We start from the raw sequence: 26,862 nt of genomic DNA, 5'->3' as shown, positions 1-26,862 counted from the left end.
TAAGGATTTACAATAAAACAATGAAACAAAGACAAACTGGCCATGGCATATTGTTCTATTGGTGACAGACTATATGTGAAGTAAGTCTGACTGATTTTACAGAAAAGTCTGGCAAGCTGCTTAAAAAAAAGAAATTTTACAGAACCTTCGAATGTTCCTTTAATGGGGCCTTGCAGATAAAAACCTTTTGCCATATAGCAAATTAATTTAAAGAGATTGCCTTGAAAGCCATTTTCAATTTTATTGTGACCCAAATCACCAATTTCTCTATTCACCAATAATTGGAAAAACTGGGCCAGAGCTGATTATATCTGTAATCTTTGTATATGTTTATACATCTTTACAAATATTAGCCTTGTCTAACATCTCTATTATTTGTGAGATCATGAGTAATGTAGCTGCCCACTCCTGTCCATTTTCCATTCTCCTGACAAGAGTGTGCAATAAGATGCAGGAAATTAACTTAACTAATCTCTCGTATCGGAGAACAGAAGCAGTCACTGCCAAATATGAGACAGCTCTGTACTGTTAAGATAATGTATTTTCCATCAATCAAGGCTACTGTGTAGTGCTTTCATCACCTGTGTAATTGGGTTACTATTGACATGTTTGTACTTGCCCGTGAATGCTGCCCAACATCTGGATTATCAGTGACATCACAGGTTACCCAGCCCAGTCTTTTTTCAGCCTGGTTTTTGTTCGTGTCTGCGCTTGTCCTATTCCCCTTGTAACACAATGAGATAAGGTACAGTGAACACCAACTCTATAATAACCCTGAAAGGCCATGCCTATTAGCTTCATACAACATTCTGGCAGTGCGAGGCACTTTTTTCGATACTGTAATGGCCACATTAACAAGCATTACACACCCGTTGATTTTCAGAAGCACTTACTGCCACTAAGCCCATGCATCATAGTAGTGGGCTCAGCATTATGCCCCATGAAACCAGTGCAAGATATTTGTTTTTTTCTTTTTAGTTAAAATTGACCAGCTGGGGTTTTCTTTTACTCTCTTCTTTCCAATCTGCTTAAATGTAATTCTGTCTTCTTCTGTGCTCCTTTTTTAAAAGAAAATCTGCTCTTTTTGCTGCTAAACTCCCTGGTAGTCATCCTAAACTGGCCTTTTTTATTTCCCACCTTCCTCTCTGCCTCTCTGAATCCCCATCACAGCTCATTTCCATACTACAAAGATGTTTTACTGGTGAAAACCTATTATTTTGCCTTGTCTTCCTCCCTCACCCCAATTCTTTCTTTTAGTTGCAGTGTTTTTTTCTTCTCACTTGATGCTTGAAAGGATTTCACCAGGTTCCAAGGCACAGAAGTCAGTTTTTTTTTAACAATGCCAGCTTATCTGCCTCCTTAGCTACAAACAATAGACACAGAGTATCAAACATTTTGTTCTAAACAGTATCAGAGTGGCAGCTTAATGTTATACAATTGCAGGAACAGGTATGCAGCTTTAACCTTGTCTAAAGCCGCTTTTGAGACAGGAGAATGAATGGATGGTAAGAAGCAATTGAGCTATTCTCAGTTGTCAAGCGGTCTCCTGTCAACAGAGCATGTCTAACGATCTGGAAGATTTGAATGTCAGTTTCAAAGACAGTGAAAATCTTTCGGTTTTACTTCTAGATTATATAGATCCAACAAGGTTTTAGTTTCCTGCATGCACTGGAAGCTCCATTCACCATGTTGGGTGGAGCTACCAGGTTTCATTTAGAAGATAGCAAGGCTCTGGCACCACTTGATTTATTTGTAGCGTGTATAAAGACAAGATTTAAGGAATAAAGATTACACTCCATTTAGTAAAAATACTGTCAAATACAGGCCGATCTCAAAGGACAAGACATAGTGTTTAAAAAACGTCAGGGGATGAAACAAGGGTACAGTGTCTTATCAAAAGTGTTCCTACCTCAAAACTGTTTTATGTTACAACCACAAACTGCATTTATTTTATTAGGATTTATTGTGGCAGAGCCAAAAGCACAACTGTTAAGTGAAACCACCTTTTGCTGCTTTTCTCTTTTCCCATTTCTCTCAAATTATCTCAAACAAATACAGATTGGAGGGGTGAGCATCTGTCAACATCAATTGTCAAGTCCTGCAACAGATTCTCAATTGAATTTAGGTGAATCTGGATTTTGATAGGGCCATTGTAATACATAGATACACATAAATCAATGTGGCTCTGGCTACATTGTCCTGCTGGATGGCGAACCTGCAAGCCAGTCTCAAGTCTTTTGCAGCCTCTAACAGTTTTTCTTCCAGGATTACCCTGTAATTAGTTTCATCCACTTTCCCATCAGCTCTGAATTGTTCCACTGTTCATCTGTTTATGCAATTGTGAGGAAGATTGTAGTAGGACAGCTAAACTCTATTTATGGTGCATACTGTTGAGATCTACTGTATATACCGCCCACCCCCTTAGGTTTACATTTCTGTTAAAAAATTAGTCAAGAAATAACAAGGAGTGCCTTTTTTTTTTTTTTTTTTACCTTGAACTGACTTCAGCCATACAGAACATTTACAGAGTGACTGAAGGACAAATAAAGCTTTGCAGATCTGTCAAGCAGCTCTCTACAACACTGTCAGAATGGTTTGGAATAACATGGCTTACTGGATTTGGCACAAACAGGTGAAGCTCAACAGCATTCTGTCAATAAGACAAAAATAAAGCTTATTTCAGCAATTGCAAGTACATTTTCAAATTATTATCAAAAATGTTCTCATTAACTGAGTCCCCCACCACCACTTTTTTAATTTTGTCCATCATTGCACTGCATGCAAAATAGTTGTTCCAGAGAGTTACTTTGGGCTGTAGACAACCTAGAGAAGATCCTAATCCTTATTAGTGGTATTATTTTTTTTTAATTTGAAGAAATCATTCAGCTTTGATAGCGTATCTTTATAATAATCTAGTTTATTTGCTCTCTGTTTAACACAATGGGAATAATAATTGTTGTTTTGTCTTTTTGTAGCCTGTATTTCTTTAAATTTGACCAGAATCAAAGGCGTTAAAAAGAGCAAGGCTTTCATTTACTTTGAGTGCAATGACACATTCATGCAAAGTCACACATCAATAGAAATAAGCAGTACATAGAGGGTAATGTCCTCTTTTAGGTTTTAACACTTAAATATTTTGTCAGATTTTTGCACATCTTAGTGTTTATAATGCTTTTTTCCATGCTGGACTTAGTGATTCCATTCAAGATGTCTTGCTGACCTTTCTTAAAATGAAAAGAAAAGAAAAAAACTCCCCCCCCCCTAACTTCACAGAAATAATAAGGTTTGCACATGTCTGCTGTTGGCAACAAGTACTGTCCATAATGCTGATCCATCAGAAGGATCTTGATGGTAAACCCTGGATTGTTTATTGCTGACATTTGTACTAAAAACAGTGTGCCATTACACTTGATACTGTTTTAGTCGTTTCTATGTTATTTCTGTTTCTACAGAATTTTAATATTAAAATTTTGTTTCTAATATTTTTATCTATTTTCATCTCTTAGTATTTTTTCCATCTTAATTTTTATTTAAATGTCCTCTCTGTGTTACAGCCTCTATCGTCGCCCAGAAGTGGTGGTGTCACATGCAGCCCTGTATGGATGGAGAGGAGTGCAAAGTCCTGCCTGACCTGAAAGGCTGGTCATGCAGCACTGGCAACAAAGTCAAAACCACCAAGGTAAGAAGAATACCTAAGAACTTGTTGTGCAGCTGTAGATTTGACTTGGCTATGAATAACTAGTAATAATTGCCAAAGGCAAATATTAATGAGGTTAGTAATTTTAATCAAAATTTTAAAAAAGGAACAGAATAAGGAAAACTGCAGGTAAAAAGAGTAAAAAGGAACCAATAAGAATAAACTGAAACCAATAGCCAATAAAACAATGCAGTGATTTAACAGTTCAGCATGAATTAGTATGCTTAGAAACCAAGATTTGTTTAGAGGAATTGAAATGAGGCCAAATTAGGCTTAAAAGCTAAAACAGAACACAGTTGTTAGGTGTTCAAACAACCAGTTCACAATGCAAAGTAGAATGGAAAACAAAACGACTTTAATAAAAAATGTTTCAAAAATCATTTACTGAACTCAATGGCAATTTGGACAACTGATTCCTAATGTTGTGTTACCTAGCCATCACAGTGAGTGATTGAATGGAGTGATAGATTGCCAAGATGGCGTCGAAAAATGTTTATAGACATCAGTCATGCGGAGCTGCGGTTTCAAATGTCCATTCTTCAGGGCAGTGGAAGGAAAACCAACCCAACCAATCCCTCTGTTCTTGGAGAATCTTTGGGTCAGATTCTTTCTGCAGCAGATCAGACAGCCAGAGTCAGCCTGCGTTATGGTCACTGGTTACACAAACAGCAAACCATACTTTATATTGGATCCAAGGTTTCTGCAGTTTTTTACTCAGCTAGCGAGATCAAGATGTTCACATGTGTGTCTTCTTAACGCAGATCTATGTTGAGAGCGTAGAGCAAGGAGAAAGAAAAGCGGCTGCATCTAGAGCTACAAGCTCTATGACGTCACTGGGATTCCTACTGGATTCCTCTTTCGGTGTACCAAAAATGTGTTAAAACCATGCATTTTGGGATCCAGAGTCTCATTTGTTCTTTGTGCGCAGTTCAGTCCTTGTTCTGGTCCATGGTCAGTAAACTATCGGGACCTAAATTTTATGTATCAACTTGCATACATTTTAATATAAACCTTTCTAAAATGTTTTGTATACCATAGAAACATCTGACGAAAACATCTGATGACATAGAAACATTGACGTTTATGAAAAACTATTCTGTCAGTATCAAAGCTTTAGGCCCCAACTGTATACTGTAAATAGGGTTCACCTTACTCAGGGTTTCATTGAGAGATACAGCATAGGTTTTCTGACAAATCACAATGAAGGACCAGAAAGAGAAGCAGGTGAAGGAGAGAGTTAATTTCCCAAACAATATTATAGCTCACATCATTAAAGCATGCATGGCTCTTCCCATTGTGTTTTTACATAATTGCTGCCTTGCAGGTGTTGCTTGCTATTAAGACATTATAGTCAGAATCATAGTGAAAACAGTTTTCAATGCTGTTTGCTCTAAATGAGCTACATAAATTAAAACGATTCAGTCCAGCAAGCTGCAATATTAATGTGTAACTTTATTATCTTTCATCCTGCCTTCATAATGTCACCTAATTTAATATTTTAGGTTTAATGTTTTAGGTTACTGATCAGGTAAAACATTATGACTCTCTTTTCACCCTGACTGGTCAGCAGCCATGCAGCCTATTACACAAAAAAAACAATGATGCACTGTATATTCTGACACGATTTAGACATGTCAAAACAGCATTTATTTGGTCAGCAATTTCAAATACAGCAGCTCATCTGTCGGATCAAACCAGGCTTTGCTCTCAGCGTACATAATTTTTGATAGATGCTGACCACTGCAGATTGAGAACAAACCAGAAGAGCTGCGGTTTTTGTGAAGCTCTGATCCAGCCATCACAATTTGGTCCTTGTCAAACTCTTCAACCCTCATGCTTGCCCATTTCTCTTGCTTTAAACAGATCAACATTGGAGACACAATGTCCACTTGCTGCCAAATATATCTCACACACTAACAGTCTCCATGATGAACAGTGTTATCTATTTAATGTGATACAGCTGATCAGGAAGCTACTTAACCGACATGCCACTCATAGCACTGTCAAATCTTTCTTTCTTAAGTGGGGTAACTCTGATTGGGGCAGTAGCTTTCTTTCAGCCAGCTGACCAGGAGTTTGCAGCAAAAGGTGTGTGCTGTTTGGGGGGTGGGGCTTGAAAGGTTGTATTGCAGCATTGCATTGCTTCAGGCTCCACATGGTTGGAAAAAAAATTTCTGTATCTAATTGACATGGATCTCAGTATTTTTTCTACAAAGTATACAACTTTATCAGTGTCCAATAGGAAATACTTTTCTTCTATTTATATTTTGTGTTGTTATCACCTGCAGGGGAATACGTTTTCAGATTCACGTCTCCTTCAATTTGTTTATTTAAAGGCTGCAAATTAAACTGGTCTAATAAGGCAAGGCAGAATAATAATCATGATGTAAATAAATGTTCAGCTTGTGTTTTGACTATGAGTCTGAATATATTATTTAATATTTAATATTAATACTTTAATATTTTATCAAATAATATTTCGGTCTCTTAAGGGTTGTCCTGTGAATACCAGCCCAGTAAGACGGTGGTATTAGAACAAAATCGAAAAGGGTGAGCCAAGCTCTGACATTATTGAACATCAAAACTCTGCACACACATAGAATAAATTCACACAATTTCTTAAAATACAAGAATTTATTAACAAAAATAAGTAAACTCAAAGTCAAAAATATTTCAATCAACAAACTCTTTACTATGCTAAAACAATCCAACTAAACTACCAAGCAGAATTAAAGAATAAGGGAGACTAATGGGCTATGTACAATATAAACAAGTTCATTAAAGATGGTTGAAACCATGACCAAAAAAGTGATGCAACGTTACTATGCAATGTTATTTATGTTTGAGAACCAAGGATTATCTTGAAGAATCTGGAAATGAAGTTAAGTTAGTCTTGGAACCAACTTGGGAAATAATCAGCATACCTTTAGACAACCATTCACAATACAAGATCAGATAAAATATAATTTTAATAAAATGATGTTTTAAAGAAGGATCTGCTGAATAAAACCAACCTTCTGGATGACTAATTCTCAATGGTGTCTCATTAGCTGCCTTTATTTATTAAAATAATATTTAAAGAAATATTATTAAGGAAATAGTAAAATATTTAAGGAAATATTTTGGAAAACAGCCAAACCTTTCTGGGTAAATTATCTTTAGTAGCAAGCATGTGTTCTTAGCTGTTAGCAGTTTAAGCTAACAAAAGAAGCTGATAGCTTAGCACCAGAATCAAATACACACCTTTAAAATACCAGGGTTAATAAAAGAGTTAAAATGCATAAGTGCGGACAGCGCGTTATGATCAATCTTCTGTGTTTAAAATCACCCTTTAAATAAAGTTTGTCTTAACTTTAAAACACACAAACACAGAACACAAAACTGAGCATGTGCTGAGCAGATAGCTGAGTTCAACACAAACAAAACCAAACTTCATAAAAATAAAAACGTTTAGATCATTTCATCCTAAATCACTTCTCTCTGCCCAAACCCTAACCTCGTATGAACCGTGCTGAGGAGGAGTTGTCCGGGCGATGACGAAGTTTGAATAAACATCCACCTTGAATGAAGGAGGTCAGGAGGTCAGCTTCAGCTAACCTCTGGAGCTGTTGGGGGGGGTCAGCTCGCTGGGGCGACCAACCACGGTGATGCGGTCTCTGTTGTCCTCCTTTCAGAAACTGCTTCACTCGGCTTGCTGGGAAACAGTTCACTTCTGCAGATCTAAGAGAGAAAGTCAAGCAACGCTTGTACCTTAATTTACCCCTTTTTATAAATGAATACCGGATACACATACAGCAATTCATTCGTACTTAACTTTGTGCATATGATCGCATGATCTTATGACACCATTGGATCCCGTTTGAAGAGTTTATGTCTGTTTGCCTGCAAAGAGACATTAGCGCGCTGTGTCCCTCCTGTCCCGGTCCTCACCGGAGTGGAAGAGATCGTACCATTGGAGAGGTGGGATTTTATACGGCCAGTGGCATCATGGGAAGTCGGCCTGGCTGTGCCAAAAGCAGGTTAAATGCAATTTATTTTGAAAGTTCCAGAAAAGTCTGTACCGGATTTTAATGTTGCAATCCATGGCTACGGGTCCCAACAGCTTGTCACAGGCATAATTTAATCATCCTTTACAAAAATTTATAAAAATTACAAAGAAAGTACCGATTAACTCAACAAGCAGTGAGTTTCATGTTATATTTCAACTGTAAGTGTAACTCATACAACTAATATATAATGTAGAGTAAATGAATGCCATTCAGATTAGATAAATTGATTTAAATGAGGGTCCTTCATGGCCCTTTGTAAGTACTTGAAGTGTGAAAGTTAATTTGATTTGCTTTAGCTGTGTGTGTGTGTGTGTGTGTGTGTGTGTGTGTTTGTGTGTGTGTGTGTCCGTATGAACCAGGGTGTTTGTGTGTGACGTGGGACTGAGCAGGTGCTTTTATTTACATGTGAAATATAAAAAGAGAAACAGTTCAAGGGAAAAAGCGGCACAGGCGCCGTGAGAGTAAGTGCTCGAGAGACGGCACAGCAACAACATCTGTCGTATTCATTAGAATGCATTATGGCGGGAGCCTTCCACAGAGGCTGTACAATTAAGAGTCATAATGAAATTGGTGAGCGGGGTAGACTGAGGAGCCGAGGCTCTTCTGAGCTCAGTCATTGGAAGCGCAATTAATGACCCTGAGTCTAACACCAACTCTGGGAGTGATAGGCACAATTATCCTCATCCTGTTGCATGTTGCCTTTTCATTTAATCCCTGTTTTTTTTCTCTGATTTGTCCCTCGTAGCCTGACTAGCTGGTCAGCTGACTGCATTAATTGTGCATTTGCGAGGTGCTTTGGGACCAGGGAGCAGTTACTTGGAGACTTAGTGGCAGATGTCAAGAAAAATAGTTGCAACAACACATTGATTCCCTGGCAACGGCTCACGCAGCCGCACTCTGTGACTTCCGTGTTTATATGGCTTCTCATTTTCTACCCATGACCTCTTTCCACCACATCAGCATCTTATTTGTTGTGATGATCTGTATCTGTTCGTCTCCTTTTTCTCTCCCACACAGCGTTGGTGTGTTGCAGAAAGATGCATAGGCTGCCTCGCCAGGGAAATACTGTATGGTTTAACAAGAAAGAGCAAAGTTGGATTTCACATATAATGTTTCCTACATCTAATATTACAGTCCAACTTTTATAGCATTCTCGGGATTGGAACATGAGAACCAGAGTTTCTAATTTATCAGCATGTCAGTTCATTTTAAATGCACACGGGATGAGGTTTGGAGATGAAAAGGTCTTTACATCTCCGATTATATGCCTTCAGCCCACTGCCAGACTAGAAACAAGCCATTACAGCTCCAAAACACAGGGAATTTAGCTTCAGCTACTGATCCTCTGTTGCTCTCTGCTATCAGACAACAGACAAGCTGTTTTCTTACAAAACAGAAGGGCGCAGAAGCAGAGAGGAAATGCTTTGACTTTAAAAATCTTTTTTATGACCTCCGACCCTCTCTTTCAAAAGGAAACATTATCCATTAAGAGTGAAGTGAGTGGAGATATATCACCATACAGTGACTAACAATAGTATTCATAGCCCTTTAACCTTTTCAGCTTTTGTCACATTACAACTCTAGACTTCAAAGGTTTCATTAAGATTGTATGTAATAAATCAGGACAGGGTAGTACATAATTGGAAAGTGGAGGAAAAATTGTGTAGTTTTCAAATGTTTTAAAATCATGTATGTATTCAGCCCCCTTTTACTCTGATATCTTTTAATAAAATCCGACCAACTGCCCTCAGACGTCACATAATTAATAAAACCAATTCACTTTTGTGTAATTTGAAATCAGTATAAATCCAGCTGTTCTGTGAAGGCCTCAGAGGATGTTACTAGAACATTAACGAGAAAATAGCTCAATGAATATCAAGGAACACAGCAGATGGGTCAGAGATAAAGTTGTGGAGATGTTCAAAGCAGGCACGAATCATGAAACAGCATCCAAACTTTGAACTTTTCACAGAGCACTTTCAATCTTCTGAAAATGGAAACAGTATCACACATCTGCGGACTTAAGTTGGTCATCCACCTAAACTGGCAGTTTGGCCAAAGACAGTATAAATGAGAGAAGTAGGCCCATAGTAACTCTAGAGGAGCTGTAGAGATCCATAGCTCAAGTGGGAGAATTTGTTCACAGGACAACTATTAGTGTTGCACTCAACAAATTTAGCTTTTATAAAAAAGAGGCAAGAAATGTTACAAGAAACCCATAAGAAGTCCTTTTGCAGTTAGAGAATTGATTTTCATAGATCATCTCTGATCTGGATGAGCTTGGGCAAATGTTTAGTCTCTAGATGTGCAAAGCTGCTATAGGCAAACCCTAAAAGACTTGCATCTGTAATTGCAGCGGAACATGACTCTACAAAGTATTGTCTTAGAGGGGCTGAATAGAGATGCATGCCTCACTTTTGAGATATCTATTTGAAAGTCATGTACCATTTTCCATCCACTTCAGAAAACAATCCCAACAGATTAATTTGATGTTTATGGTTATCACATGAAAACATCAACAAAGTTCAAGGAGTATTAATATTTTTGCAAAGCATTGTTTGTTTATGATACACTGATTCTTGCTCTGTTTCTCTTTTCAGGTTACACGATAACGAGAGAGCCACTGTAGCAAAAGGAAACATGAAGCGCTCCATGCGGAGATGGTGGATGACTCACACATATTCACAGTCCTAAGGGGAATATAGAGGAAAGGACTGCTGTCGGGATATCTGTCACAAAACAAATGGATAAAATGTTCTCATCAAAACCATGTGGAGCCACACATGTTGCAAATTAACCGAACCGTTTATTAATGCCAAAAGACTGCAGTCAGGGTAAAGCATGGACAGCAAAGTTATTCTTCTTCTCCACAGTGGACAGTGTGGATTGTTCCACGGTGGTTGATCTCAAACACCAATGCAGCATTTGAAGCTCTATTTCAGCCAAGCATTTCAGAGTGTGACATGAAGCCAAGGATGTGCTGACAGCGCTATCAAACTCTGGAAACAGTGGGACCAATGAAAGAGATAAAAGCTCATAACTGGCAAATAGCAAATTAGCATCAGAATGCTCTTGTGGGTCATGTCACCACCACTCACACTGTTTTCCAGGAGTCATTTCGCAGTTCTAAGTAGAGGGATTGCAGTAGAATCATAACAGAATATTAATAATACATGTAGGATATTTGCACCCGTCGAAACCATTTGGGGGATGTTTTATTGTTCAATGCATCACACATCTTTTGTTGTGGATCTCAAATGACATTAAGGGGGGCATTTTATAAACTGTCTAACATTCGAAGTACTGTAGATAAATACGCATATTGTAAACCATTACTTCTGAGTAGTTCTTTGTCAAAAATAGCCCAGACTCATGTAGCTTTACTTACTTGCTGCAGCTCGGAAAAATATGAACTTGCAAAGTATGTCTTATTTATTTATTTATATTTTGCCAGAGACATTAATGAGCACATCCGCCCAGAGTTTTGACTTTTTGATCTGCTGCGTCCAGTCTGTGGCATTTCTTATGGCAATAGTTTTTAAGGAGGCTCATAAATGTTTAAACAAAGAGAATGATTTGTCTTTATGTAGTTGCTACAATTGATTGAAACTGTTTTTTTTTTTTTAGCTACAGTGCCTTGCAAAAGTATTAAAACTTCTTGAACATTGTTACTTTGTCACATTAAAACCACAAGCCTATGCATGTTAGTTTGTTTGTATGCAATAATCACAAAATAGTTCAGAATTGTTCAGTGGAAGAAACATAATGACATCCATGCAAATTATTGTACAAATAAAATCTACAAAGTGTGGTGGACAGTTGTATTTTGCTCCCCTGAATTAATAGCTTTTACAACCATGTCTACCAGCTTTGAACAACTAGAAAAAGACAGATTTTGTCCATAGTTCTTTTTAATGGGAAGCATCTTTGAAAATTATTTTCAAATGTTGCCACATATTCTCAGTTAGATTTAGCGCTTGACTTCGACACATTGTAACATGTCTCAATGCTTGGATAGCTATATATTTATCATTATTTTGTTCTGTGAACTCCGTCCCAGTCTCAGGTCTGCCACTTCCAGAGGAAACATGAAACACCTTCAAGGACTGCCCATATCTATCTAACTTCACCTATTCTCCCATCAGCTATGATCAGCTTCTGTGTCTCTGCTGAATAAAGACCTCTCCACAGTATGATGGTGCCACTGCCACGTTTTATCATGGGGATGGTGTGTTCAGTGTGATGTGCAGTGTTAGTCTTCCACGAAACATGATGTTTTGCATGTAGGTCAAAAACACATATTTTCCTCTCTTCTGACCACTTCTTACCAAACAGGAGAATGTTCTCTTCGCTGAGACCGTTCTTCCACATGCTTGCCATGTCTCCTTCATGGATTGTGTTAAACTTTAAGAGAAATGTTATACTTCTTACTCTAAGGCCAAATTTGTGGATTCTCTCATTCTGTGGATCTCTGCAGCTTCTCCAGAGTTACCATGAGCTGCTTTCTTTGATTAATGCTTTCCTTGCCCAGTATGTCAGTTTAGTTGAATGATGGAATGAGATGTTTGAAGCTTAGGATGTTGTTTTATAGACTAACCCTGCTGTTAACTTCTCCACAGAGTTTGTCCTGTGTTCCTTGGCCAACATTTTGCTGTTTGTTCACTAATGTACTCCAACAAACCTCTGAAGTTTTCACAGAGCGGTTTAATTCATACTGAGATTAAACTACATATGTCGGTTGGATAGCACTGAATTTTATTAATTTAACAATTCTGCACTACTTTGTATTTGTCTATCACACAAAATCCTCATATAATATAATAAAGTTTGTGATTGTGATACACGTAAAAAAAGCTCAAGGGTTATAAATACTTTTGCAAGGCACAGTATGGGTCTTTGACTTTCTGTGGTCACTCTTTGACATTTCTTTTGTCATTTGTTTATAAGGAGGCCCACGAACACTTAAATACAGACAATGATTTTGCTTTATGTTGTTCTTGAGGTTGAGTAAAAATGCAAACTAGTTAAATTAGTAAGGTTTTGTTGCTATCTTTATCAATAGAATGATTTTTTTTCTGCTTAACATTTTCCATTGATTGTATTTACAGTAGCGCCAGATCAATGCTTCGGTGTGGTTGACAGAAATAATTGCTGCAGATAATGTCAGCTTTACAAAACCTGCTTTTTTCCTCTCTTCAGGCTTGATCATTACTGCAGTACAACAGTGTCACACAGCAAGCAGCCATCACACTTTTCGGTCTTCTCTGTCAGTCTCTGTGTCCCTCTCTGATGCTCCTCTCTAAGACACTGACAAAGTGATAACACTGTTAAAAGCAAAGTTTTGTTCCACCCACTGCATCACAGTTTTTTTGCTTTAACTAGAATGCAGTTTTTTTTTTTTTGTTTTTGCTGTCATGCTTTTTGAAATGAAGTTTTCTCTCCTGGACATACATCCAAATCTTTTTCACATGGTATCAAGTCTGCCTCTCTGATATGGGAATGTGTTGGGTCAGCATGCCTGGGGTTAGCCTTCTGGGGCCAGCTCCTCTGTGGCTGAGAGTCTCTGCTTTTTAGACACGCTGCCTTGTGAGCTCTGATAAATGTTTGGGTGCTGAGCCATTGACTCTCCAGCTCCAGTGCTGAGCTCTGAGCCAGAGGGAGCTCGGGGACGGCAGGGCTACCAGTTGCAGGCGGCTCCACTCTCTCATTACTGAGAGGCCTGGATAGTGCTAGTCTTCTCCTGGGTACACTGACATGGAATATTTTTGGCTTACTAGGCAGCATTGCTGTTAGGCCAGTCACACCACACTGCCCTCTTTCTTTGAGCACCATCTCAGCAACAATAGTCTATTTTGAGAAGAAAAAACAATGAGATTCTGCAGCAACATTCATGCACAAGCAAAAACAATGCATTTTATAAAAAAGAAAAAACTTGTACACCTACATTAGGGAAAACTTACAGGTGCATCTTAGTAAGTTAGAATATGATTAAAAAAAGTTAATGTTAACTAATTCACTTCAAAATGTAAAACCCATTTATTATGTAAATTCTGGGTAACAGCTAACAAAAGCAAAATTCAGAGTTGCAGAAAAGTTGTATATTATATGAGACTGATAAAAAGTATTTACAACAGAAATGATGGCCTACTAAAAACTATGTCAATGATTACTTGTTTGGACCTCCCTTTGCATGACTTAATACATCTACATATAGGAGACAAGAAGACAACCAGCCTCTGTGTTAAAGAAGCTCTGATTGCTTTACAGTATGAGCAACCCAAAGCTCATCTGTATTGTTGGGTTTAATGTCTCTCATTATCTTCTAGATCAGCAGTTATCCATGTTGCTTGTGCAACATTTCCAACAAAATTTTTTCTTCCACCAAATTTTCCATGTGTATGATTGGATAAAACCCTCTGTGAATAGCCTGCTTCTTTAGCAATTTTTTGTAGCTTACATTCCTTGTTGAAGATATGAATGACTGTCTACTGCTGGACTACTGTCAAGTTCGTAGTTTTCCCCATGACTGTGTGGACCATGAAATTACTATAACATAACATTTCTGTATTAAAATACTGCTTTTATTGGTCTAATGAAATATTCACATTCTTTGCATAAACATGTGGATAAACATAATTTGGGATTTTTATTGACTGTATCTTTATTTTCATCAAAAGTGACAGCAATAAACTTTAAAAATATTTTACTATGTGTGTAATGGATCTTTGAGTTTTTTTTTTTTTTATTAAATTACTGAAATACATGATACCTTTGACCTTTTTTAATTCAGTGAGATGGACCTGTTTGTGGAAGAAGAGACAGTGGTCAGAAAGTCAAGTGAAAGCAATAAACAGAATAGACTGTTCCCTGTTTTAGGTTTGCAGAATTGGACCAAATGAGAACTACAATCTTTATCAACCCTCCTTACTGAGTCTTCATGAATGCCCCACTTCTAAATATTTTCTGTTATGAAGATGAGCCAGGTGCCTTGCTTCCACTGTTCTACATTGGTCTCTGCAGCAGAATCAATATCTGAGGACAGTTTTGCACAGCATTGCTCCCTGGTGGCTGGGGTTTGAGCTGCAGCTATATCCTTGGTTTCAGCTGTGTTTAAAAAGACATGTGCCAGCTTTGAATTTACGTCTTCTCTCTGGTCACCATTTTTAAAGCAGAAAATCTACAAAGAGTACAATGTATATGCTCTGTATATGCTAGCCGGTCAACCCTGCTGCACAACAGACACATACTCCTTTTATAAAAAAGGGACTCAAGGTGTTTATATTATTATTTCCATCTTTAATGAGATGGTAAATATCTTGAAAATTTATTTGACAACTGTGAATATCCAATCATGTGTACATTACTCATGTCTTGTACAAAAATTAATTTCAAAGCACAAACTGTGCACATTTACAGGTTGTGCACATTATCATTTTATTTTTTGGCTACCTTTAAAGTGTATTTGGTATTTGAAACTTTAAACAAGAACATGCGTTCTCATATTTTGCATCGCTGCTCCTTGTCACCTTTTTTTGTGAAATGACACCACCAGATCATAGTAACAATTTTAATGTACAAGAAATACCAATTTTTGTTTATATTTTAAGTAACTTTAACTGGTGCAAAGAATGTTACAAAGATTTCTATAGAGCACGTCATGTTTGTATGGTCTGCCCTAAAACATTTTTTTAAAGCATGCCACTTTGTGGTAAAAGAAGCAGGTATTCCTGGTAGCAAAATCATTGTGCTAGACAAGAATGGTGATTATAATCTTCTCCAGTTCTTGCCAGTCCAGTACTAACTGCTGGACTGGCATTAAGCAGGATATGTTTGATATATTGTGTACTTTATCAAAATGGAGACCCGGCTGAATGTTAAAGTGTTATTTTTGAAGCAGCTCAACAGTTGTGGGTTCAGGTTTGGGTGGAGAATGGATTTGATGTGGCTTTGCGACTTGAAGACCATTGTAGGTCTTTGCTTAATAATTCATTACAAACCCACCTTTAAAAACAAAGGTAACATAGATTTTTTCATTCTCTGCTTTCAGCACAATTAACAACTAGCTTCAAAAATATTAAAGGAAACTGTTACATAAATAGGAATCAGTTGGGTGAATGAACTGTAAATAGATAGAATGTTAGTCTGTAAAAATAATTTATGTATACAGTACAATGTAAAAGTATTCATTCCTCTGTTCATATGTATTCAACACCAAGTTTTTTGGGCCAGCTTTGCACATCAATAGCCTGAAACGTTTTTCCAGTTCCGCTTTGCAAAGTAGCTCAAGCTCCACCAGACTGAATGTAGAGCATCTCTGAACTTTAACTTTTAAGTCTAATGCATAAATCTAAAATATTTATCTGTAGTTCTGGTTATCTGGCTTGTCATCTTGCTGAGTGGTAAACTTCTTCCTCAGTATCAAGTCATTTGCACCCTCTTAAAGGTTTTTCCAGGATTCCCTAGACTTAGCTCCATCCATTTTCCCTTCAACTCTGACCAGGTTTTCCATTCCTGCTGATTAAAAGGATCCCAAAAGCATAATGCTGCTACCACCATGTTTAACTGTGGATATGGTGTGTCCACTGGCAGGGGCAGTATACTTTTATTGCCACAGAGAGCATTTTTATATGCCTCCATGGTCTTTATGATTCTATTTATTTCACTAATGTTCCCTCAAAATCTATGGAGTTCAAAAAACAGCTGTAAATATACCTTAAATAAATTACACACAGATTGACTCTATTTACTAACTAGGTAACTTCTGAAGATAATGGATTTAATTTGATCTTATTCAGCAGGATCAGAAAAGGGATTGCACAACCCTAAATGTTAACAACCACTTCAAAATTATGCATTACCGTTTGTTGGTAAACCACAAAAAATTTTAATAAAAATTGAAGTTTGTGGGTGTAACATGAGAAATAGTAAACACATTCAGAAGGTATGAACACTTTTGTGAGGCACTGTAAGAAGATTTGTATGTACCTGAAAGAGGTTGTGTCTTGAGTGTCTCTGTTGGGGATTCTCTTCAAACACAGCTCGGAGACGGCATGCTTTAATCTCCACTTGTTAGCAGCTGGTGAGATTTTACAGGGCAGGAGTCATGGAGGCAAACAAACAACATGGACAAACCTAATGAGAGAACAGGCAGTCAGAGTTAGTGGGAAACAGAGCAACAATGAGCTACGTAGGTGAGCTGAGGGGTTACAGTGTTTATAGAGCATTATGGAGGAATAATGTTTGAGAGAACAGGAGTGTGCAGAGTATTTTAAGCATGTCTCTGCCTATGCCTGTGTGTTTCCCAAGAGTAAACCTCCTTCCAAATGCCCTAAAATAATACGACAATTGAATGAAATTTGCTCCATCAGCAAGGATCACAAGAAGAAAGGGGAAAAATAAAGGGATGGAACTTGCTCAGCTTATACATCATCTTTTTTTCTAGTCCAATTTCTTTAAGCCAACAGCTAAATCCTGCAAATGCAAGATCAGGATGCGTTCGGTGAGAAAAGTAATCTTCAGATGAAGTGAGTGTATCAGAGGTGGAGAGGTGTGTCACAACTTGAGTCAGCTCCGGAGAAAAAAAAAGGTTCGTCATGGTAGAAGAAACACTTTCCAACTCCGGCTGTCAGAAACTGACACTAATTTAATAAATGTCAGGAGGAGATTAGCTGATGAAGAAAAAAACGATTGGAGATATCAGAGCTGGATGGCAGTTACTCAACATATTGCTGTCACTCACGTCTGGAAGAAAAAAGATCAACTTGAGCCAAATAATTTTTTCAATGCACTTACTATGATACATAGAGTGCCATGCTAAAGTATTCATTCACCCTAAATGTTACAACCACAAACTTTATACATTTTATTGGGATTCTATGCGACTGAACAATAAAAAGTATTGCATAATTGGGACAAAAAAGAGCACATATACCTCATATTTGTTGTTGTCAAAATCTATGTTGTACTTACGACTTTGACTGGACCATTTTGGCACATAGATATGTTATGATCATGCTATGATAACGATGACTCAGTCCTAGTTTCAAGTCTTTTGCAGTCTGTAACAACTCTGCTTCTTCCATCTCCCTCAATATTCCCTTTACCTCTAAGCAGCTTCTATGTTCCTGCTAAACAGAAGCACACCCACAGCATGATGCTGCCACCTTTGTGTGTCACTGTAGGGTCATGAACAGTGTTAGATTTCTACAACTCAGCGTTTTGCATGTAGACCTTCTGACCAAAGCCCTTTTTCCATGTTTGCCTATATGACTTGTGGCCAACTGAACACAGGAATTCTTGTAGCTTTCTTTAACAATGGCTTTCTTCTTGTCATACTTCTACAAATCCCAGCTTTGTAAAGTGTACAACGTATGGTTGACAGAGTCATGAGATTTTCCCTCCTTAGCTGTGAATCTCTGCAGCGCCTTCAGAGTTACCTCTTGGCTGCTTCTCAGTTTAATACTGTCTTTGTCCAGCCTATCAGTTAAGGTCTTGGTAGGTTTGCAACCATACTCTTCACATTTTCAGATGATAGATTAAACATAGATCCATGAGATATTCCAAACCTTGTGTATTGTTTGAGGCCGAAAGCCTGATTAAAACCTTTCCACATCTTCATCCATGACCTGTTTGATGTGCTCTTTGAACATTAAGATCCTGCAGTTTTACTGATGTTATCTAGCAAAGATGTTCAGAGAACAGCTGGATATATGCTGAGATGAAGTTACACACAGGTGGATTGTTCTTACAAATTAGATGATTTATGACAGCATCTGGTTGCACTGGATTTTATCTAATAGTTTTAAGGTGAAACATATGGTGGCAGACAGGTGCATTACAAAATGACAAAACGTGCTGCAAACACTGTTGAATAATGCAAACTCACAAATGAAAAAAAAAAACAAATGCATCACAAAAATGCTGCGAAAACCAATGCTGCAATCATTGAAAATAGACAAAAGGAAAAGGAAAAATGCTGCAAATACCAAAAACAACAGCAAGTAAAAAAAAAAAAGCAGCAAGCTCTCTCCCCAAACGGAAGTGCATCAGACCACTAGTGGCACGCTTATATTACCACCATAAAAATGCTGCTGTTCTATAATATTGTAAAAGATTACGGCAATGTGTTTAAAAAAGACATTAAGGAAAATGTACCTTTTCTTTCTTCCCTCTAACTTTCTTCTGGGCATACTGTTAATGTCTTTCCTGAGGGTCTGGTCTCATATTACATAGTGGTGGAATCCCCCTAGCGGTCTGGTACATTTCCATATTGTGGAGCAAGCCTGCAGCTTTTTTAGCTTGCTGTTGTTTTTGCATTTTTTGCAGCAGTTTTCTGTCGCATTTGTTTTTTGTGTTTTGGAGTTTGCATCTTTCATGTATTCACAGTGCTTTTATGACACGTTGCCATTTGCTGCCAGTTTGCACCAATCTGCCACCATGGAAATGGACTGAATACAAATGGACGCCACATTTTTGACATTTTTATTTGCAAAACAAACTTTAAAAACATGTATCCTTTTCCTTCCATGTCACAGTTCTTCAATATCCTGCTTAGGTCCATCACATAATGAATACAGTAAAGATGTTGTGACATGGCATAATGCAAAAAGGTTCAAAGGCTGTGATGACTTGCAAGGCCATTTGTTTAGTCAATTAGACTCATGTGTTTGCAAAACCCTTTTAAACCAATTTTTCTACTACCTCTATTTGCATTTTGGACCACAAGTTCATTTTGCTTACAATGTAGCACTTTAGAATAGAACAACATGGCCATATAGTTTTACAGGCAACCACAGCTGGTTAGCTTTATAAAATAATGGTGTGGAGATTAATTGTATTAGCGCCTGTCTATTACCCAGCATAAAATACGTGTCAAAAACACCCCTACACAGCCCATTAAAATTCAATAAAACCAAGTAACAACAAACAAAAAGAACAATCAAAAGTGCCTTTAATATTCATTTGATGGCAGGCCTGCAATGGACTGATATTGACGGTGGAGTGAACGAAGGATTCATTAACATCTTTTCTGTTGCTGCTTCATCTCGTTGAGCCGCTCCTTGCTGTGTCGTCAAATTCACTTATCTCTCAAAAGCAATTAGCCACTGGAGGCTCCATTGACCTGAGCCTTTGTTAGACTAACGGGTTACATTAGCATGGCCGTAGCCTGGCAGCCTTGGCAATGTGTGTGTCGCTGGCAATGTGAGCAGCACTGATAAAAAGGGGGCCCGCAGTGTGAGCTTGTGTGAGTTTGAGACGATTCGGTAACAAAATTATCGGCATATGAACTGGTGTTTATCACTCTCACACCCTTCAGACATACACAGTGCAATCAGAAAGTATTTGCACCCCCCTTCACATATTTCACATTTTATGTTACAGACTAATTCTAAAATAGATTGAGTTTTTTTTTTTTCCAAAGATCATCACACAGTATTCTATCATGGCAAGGAAACAACAGCTTTTAAAAAATGTGACCTGCATAGTGACAAGCTGGCTTTGTAGGTCAAGGGATTGAGGTAAGGGTTGACGTATGGTTTGTGCGACCCACCATCCAAAGGATTTAAATGCATAAACAACATTCAGAAATCATTTCTGACAAGAAGATGAGTTTACAACTGAAATTTGAAGTGTTTACTCAGTCAACAACAGAACTGCCTCATTGAGGCCATCTGGCATTATTGTTTTTAAAAGATTGGTATGAGGAGACTTCAGAGGTAGATTTTATGTGTAGCGCTGACATCGGTGCCGCTCAGCTGTGCTGCTGTTTCCACTTGTGATTTGTGAATGGCCAGAAGGGACTCTTTGCAGGGTTATGACAGAAATGTTTTGTAAAAGAGGATAGAGATGGCTCCTGAAGCCACCTCTTAGTTATCTTTGTTATGGTTTGCGAGATATAGGACCCCAGTATGCAGACGAACAGGCAGCGTGATGGGTAAGTGAAAAGATATTTAATAACAAAAACTCACTCACAGCAGTAGGCAGGAACAAAACAACAAACGGGCAGGCGAGACAGGCATGGCATGATCAAAAAACAAGACTTGGTTTGAGAAATGTTTCCGCAATGAATGACAGAACAGGTGTGTATTTATGGAGTGTGACCAGGTGAAACAAGAAGACAGATTAATAGGTGCAGGTGATCCGAATTAATAGAACAAAACGTGGCTGGAGCAAAACAGAGACTCTTGAACACAAACTAACAGAAACTAGAAAACATGAAGCAAAAGCATAACCAGATCCGAAAACCAAACTTGACAAAACATGAAGAAGACAACAAAACTAAAGCATGACCAGGAAAGTAAACAGAAACATGATTCAAAACTTGAACTGTGAATAAGACCAACAAAAACCCAAAAACCAATAACCAAACAACCACAAATCATAACAGAACCCCCCCCTGGTGGATACCAGATGCCCACAAGAGTCCAAACAAAAGACAACTCGACCGAGAAACAAAAACAGAATTCAGGCCGGCGACCAGGAGGTCGTCCCGAGCAGGCACAGAGTTCAGGCGGGCGACCAGGAGGTCGTCCCCAGCAGGCAGAGTTCAGGCGGGCGACCGGACCTGCACCACAGAGTTCTGGGCGGTTGGCGGCAAAGCCGTGGAGACCTGCGACAAAGACGTGGAGGCCGACCGAAGCGTAGAGACCGTGGCGGCCTGCGACGGGAACCTGCAGGAAGGTCAGGAAGCCGATCGAGCAGAGTAGAGGACCCCCCAGAAACACTGTAGAACTCCGGAGACGTGGAGCCTGGCGAACCCTCGGAGGCTGAAGCAGAGCCTGGCGAACCCTCGGAGGCTGAAGCAGAGCCTGGCGAACCATCGGATGCTGAAGCAGAGCCTGGCGAGCCCTCGGTGGCTGAAGCAGAGCCAGGCAAAGCCTCGGAGGTAGCAGCAGAGCCAGGCGAACCCTCGGAAGCTGAAGCAGAGCCAGGCAAAGCCTCAGAGGTTGCAGCAGAGCCAGGCGAACCCTCGGAGGCTGAAGCAGAGCCAGGCAAACCCTCGGAGCTTGGTTCAGAGACCAAAACAAGGACAAACTGCTCCTTGAACCCCTCAGGAACAGGGTCCAGTGGCGCTTCCTCCTCTAACCCCTCATCTCTGGATTCAGAAGTCAGAATGACGACAAACTGCTCCTTGAACCACTCAGAGACAGGGTCTGGCGGTGCTCCCTCCTCGAACCCCTCATAGTAGGGCTCAGAGGCCAGAACGAGGACCAGTTCCTCACTGAACCCCTGCACACTAGGAACAGGAGCTGAGGCGTCGGCGGGACCCTCGGTGACGTGAGCAGGAGCTGAGGCGTCAGCTGGACCCTCAGTGGCGTGAGCAGGGGCTGAGGCGTCAGCCGGACCCTCCGTAGCGTGAAGGCGTTGCCGGGGCCCCCGATGACTTGAGCCGGGGCGTTCCTCTTACGACGTCCTCTGCGCCATGTGGAGGGGTTTGAGGCTGACTTTGTGTCTGGCCTGGAGTCAGGCTTTGTGTATGGCCTGGAGTCAGGCTGTGTGTATGGCCTGGAGTCAGGCTGAGGTGTGTCAGGCTGTAGACCTGGCTGTGGACCTGACGTGGGCTGCTTTGCAGCAGCGCTCTGTGGACCTGACGTGGGCTGCTCTGCAGCAGCAGCAGCTCCCTGGTGTCCTGGCGTGGAAGGAGGTGGATGGCAGTAAAACTGCCTTACTGCAGTCTCATAGTCCCTCTCCACCTGCCTGATTCTCTCCATCAGCTCCGGAGAGGAATACATGAGGCTGGTCTTCAATAAGCTCTTTATCTGGCATGCGTAGAACCTTAACCGCTTCTCCAGTTCATCAGGCGAAGACTCAGTGCTATGGGCTTGAGCGAGTGAAGACAGCATGGGCGGATCTGCAGCGAGCCTGGCAGACCGTACTGTTGCAAGCGAGGATGCGGGACTACTAGCTGCAGCACTCATGTCGGCTGTCAGGGAAAACACCTCCTCGCCAGCCGAACCACAGGAAGGTGCTCCACGCCGACGTCTCCTGTGTCGGGAGGAGAGCGAAGACTTCACTGCCGGACCAGATTGCGCCGTCAGGGGAGCAGGCGGAGAACGGCGATGAACCGCCTCACGCTCCATCTGCTCCAGCAGCAATGGAGAGGGTAGAACCTCCAGGTCAGTCGGCAGATTCCTCATAGATTCCTCCTTCTGCCGTTCAACCCAGCGATCCAAGGCATCTGCCTTCTGCTTCTCCGCGGGGTCCGTGGTTGGCGGAAACATTCTGTAATGGTTTGCGAGATATAGGACCCCAGAATGCAGACGAGCAGGCAGCGTGATGGGTAAGTGAAAAGATATTTAATAACAAAAACTCACTCACAGCAGGAGGCAGGAACAAAACAACAAACGGGCAGGCGAGACAGGCATGGCATGATCAAAAAACAAGACTTGGTTTGAGAAATGTTTCCGCAATGAATGACAGAACAGGTGTGTATTTATGGAGTGTAACCAGGTGAAACAAGAAGACAGATTAATAGGTGCAGGTGATCCGAATTAACAGAACAAAACGTGGCTGGAGCAAAACAGAGACTCTTGAACACAAACTAACAGAAACTAGAAAAACATGAAGCAAAAGCATAACCAGATCCGAAAACCAAACTTGACAAAACATGAACAACACGACAAAACTAAAGCATGACCAGGAAAATAAACAGAAACATGATTCAAAATGTGAACTGTGAATAAGACCAACAAAAACCCAGTAACCAAAAACCAATCAACCCCAAATCATAACAGAACCTCTTGGCTGTGTGCTTTAGGTAATATTCATTTCTGAAGATGAATCCTCTACCTATAGTTCAGGATCATTCAGGAGTAGGTTTTCTTGAAAAATGTCTCCATCTCTGGCTCATTTATCATTTTACTCTCCATGCGAACTAGATTCCTAGTTCCTGCTACAGAACAACGTCCTTGCAGTATTATACCCCCACCACCATGCTTCACAGAAGGGGTGGTGTTAGCCAGGTTATCAGCTTCAACTTCTATTGTGGTTTCATCAGATCTGAGAAGTTTTTTTCTCCTGGTCTGACAATCTTTAAGGTGCTTGACCAAATTTAACTAGGCTACCATGTGGTTTTTACTAAAAAGCGGCTTCAGTCTAGTCGCTCTAAATTAACTGCCTAAGTGGTAGACAGTTAGCAATGGTTCATCTTCTTGAACGTTCTCCTCTTGCAATATCTAACTAGAGCCTGGCCCATTGGAATTTTTGGTCACCCCTCTGACCAAGGCCCTGCTTCCCTGATGATTTAATTTGATCAAGTAACCCAATTTGGCCTGGTGGTTTCAAATTTCCAGCATTACAAAAGTTTAGAGATGATTGTTATGATCATTGTTGTGTCCTTCACTAGATCTGTGCCTTGGCATAATCCAATGTAGAAGGTCTACAGGCAATGCCTTTGATTTCATTGCTTGTTTTCTGCTTTGATATGTACAGTTAATTGTGAGATCTTCTATATAGACAAGTGTGCCAAAATCTAAATCATGTTCAACCAACTGAAAATGGCATAGGCGGACTCAAGTTAATTTGCAGAAACATTTACACTAAATGGTGTTCAGTAGAAATCAAGTGCATCTAAGCTCAATTGTAAGTGTCATTGCAAGGGGTGTGAATACTTAAATACCTCGTACTCGTACTCGTCGTCTTCTGCTTTATCCGGGACCGGGTCGCGGGGGCAGCAGACTCAGCAGAGACGCCCAGACGTCCCTCTCCCCAGACACCTCTTCCAGCTCCTCCGGGGGGAGCCCAAGGCGTTCCCAGGCCAACCGAGAGACATAGTTCCTCCAGCGTGTCCTGGGCCATCCCCTGGGCCTCCTCCCGGTGGGACGTGCCTGGAACACCTCCCGAGGAAGGCGTCCAGGAGGCATCCGGTATAGATGCCCGAGCCACCTCAACTGGCTCCTCTCGATGTGGAGAAGCAGCGGCTCTACTCCGAGCCCCTCCCGGATGGCCGAGCTCCTCACCCTATCTCTAAGGGAGTGCCCGGCCACCCTACGGAGGAAGCTCATTTCAGCCGCTTGTATCCGGGATCTCGTTCTTTCGGTCATGACCCAAGGTTCATGACCATAGGTGAGGGTAGGAACGTAGACCGCCCGGTAAATTGAGAGCTTTGCTTTTCGGCTCAGCTCTATCTTCACCACAACGGACCAACACAGCGACCCCATTACTGTGGCAGCCGCACCGATCCGTCTGTCGATCTCCCGCTCCATTCTTCCCTCACTCGTGAACAAGACCCCGAGATACTTGAACTCCTCCAAGTCCAATTTAAACTTGTGAAAATTCCATTATTCTTACTGTCACAATATTTGACTCACAAGCCCTGCTCTCTAACAACACATTGGAGCCCAACTTTCAGCCACTATTTATCCCAGACCAGATAAATAAGCTAGAAGTGTTGCAGTGCTTAAACCAATGACTGCAGAGGCTACATTTAGATGCGTTGTTCATAATTAGTTGTCCAAAAGCACTAGTCCCCCCATCCTAACCATATTAATGGTTTGTTTTCCTGAGAAATGTCTGTTGTCTGAAATTCTGGGTGGAGAAATGCTATCCTCATAAATTTCCCTGGCAGGTGAGGTAGAAGAGAGGGAGACTGATGCGACTGAAAATGGGAGGATGAAAGAAACACCATTTCTTTGGTGTTTTTTGTGCCTGCTGCTGAGTCTCACAACTTTACATTTGGAGATCTCCCAGTTTCTACATTTCTGTGCTATACATTAAAGCTAAACGTCTTTATTTTTTCCACTTGCTGTTACATTTGCTTGTCTAGGAATCTTTTAGCTAATTTCTTCTGCAAGATGAGCCTTTTAGGTGTGGTTTTGCATACCAAACTGTGAACTAAATGGGTATTTTAAGACTTTTAAATTATTCTGAAGCCAACACTTGGCTGATGCTTGCTTCATACTTTTTGCCATATTTTGCATTTCAAAGCTGAGTTTGAGCCTTATTACAGAGTCACTCTAATATTGACTGCTGCCCAGCAGAGCAAGAAATATACCAAATATTGAAGCAAAAACATCAGTTTTTAGTATGGTATGTGAGGTGGAACAAACTCAAATAACTAAAAATGTAACCTTGAAACAAAACCTTATTCATAACTGATTTTGCAAATTTGCGGTCCTGTCAAAGAATTTATGTTATAATTAGGTGTGTACTTTGACTAGACTAATCTAACACATGAATTTGTTTTGATTTAATCTATTTCGTAGCACCTCTGATTGTATGTTTTGTGGCGTTGTCCTTCTGGAAGGTAAACCTGTGGCCCAGTTTTGAGGCTTTTGTGGCCCCTAACAGGTTTTCTTTGAAGCATCCCTCCTTTAACTAGCTTTCCAGTGTCTCTGTCCCTGCTGAAAGAAGAAAAAACATTGCTAAAGAATGATGCTGCCACCACTATGTTTCACCGTAGAGAAGGTGTTTTCAGGATGATGGGTTTTTTCATTTTCTGCCAAACACAATGTTGTGCATGTGGACCAGAAAGTTTTCGATCAATGTTTATTGTTTCCCTTACATGTCATGATCCTCTGGTGTTAGGTGTTTGAGTTTTTGGTTTCTTTATATATCAGTGTTTCTTCCCTGTGTATTTTCTGTAGTTGATGCAATTTGTGTTCATTTGTTGTTTATTAGTTTCATAGTTCATTTGTGACAACCTGTTTTTACTGTGAGGAATTAGCACATTGCTGAAGTTACAGTTGACAGGCTTTATGTAAATGGTAGGCTGTTCCTAGACTAGAAAATTACACCGTGGCTTTACTGAATGTAACACCAGTTAAGATTAAACAGTAAACATTCATTAGATAAGAGGTAAGGTTCGTTGGCATTTAATGGGTTTAATGTGAATGTGCAACTTTTTGTGACTGTGGTGTTCATGTGTGCATCTCTCCAGCCCCCCGTTTCTATTCTTTAACACTTCCACACATGCCCACATACACATACCATAAAGCAGTATACGCAAGATTTTGGTCTGTGTGATGTCACCCGTCAGATAAGGAATTTACTTTTTTTTCTCACCTGTCCAGCACTCGTACTCTTTCTAATCACCAACTCTGTTATAAAGGATGTATGTGAGGCACAACTTCATCCCATTTCCTTAAACCACCACACACCAGTTACCATGATGGTAAT

The 26,862-nt window shown here is 40.0% G+C and overlaps 1 protein-coding gene across 1 annotated transcript in view; it reads left to right on the top strand.

Annotated features, from left to right (window-relative positions):
• tafa4b (TAFA chemokine like family member 4b) overlaps positions 1-14,452 on the top strand; it is a 61,224-nt gene extending 46,772 nt beyond the window's left edge. The window contains exons 5-6 of the mRNA XM_047346688.1: positions 3,555-3,679; positions 10,347-14,452. Of these exons, the coding sequence (XP_047202644.1) occupies positions 3,555-3,679; positions 10,347-10,358 (137 nt within the window). The 3' untranslated portion in view covers positions 10,359-14,452. The remainder of the gene's footprint in view (positions 1-3,554; positions 3,680-10,346) is intronic.
• The last annotated feature ends 12,410 nt before the right edge of the window (positions 14,453-26,862 follow it).

The sequence above is a fragment of the Girardinichthys multiradiatus genome, chromosome 20, assembly GCF_021462225.1.
Source record: "Girardinichthys multiradiatus isolate DD_20200921_A chromosome 20, DD_fGirMul_XY1, whole genome shotgun sequence".
Classification (NCBI taxonomy): domain Eukaryota; kingdom Metazoa; phylum Chordata; class Actinopteri; order Cyprinodontiformes; family Goodeidae; genus Girardinichthys; species Girardinichthys multiradiatus.
The sequence above is the reverse complement of the archived record's forward strand: the minus strand, read 5'-3'. Positions and strand labels throughout refer to the sequence as shown.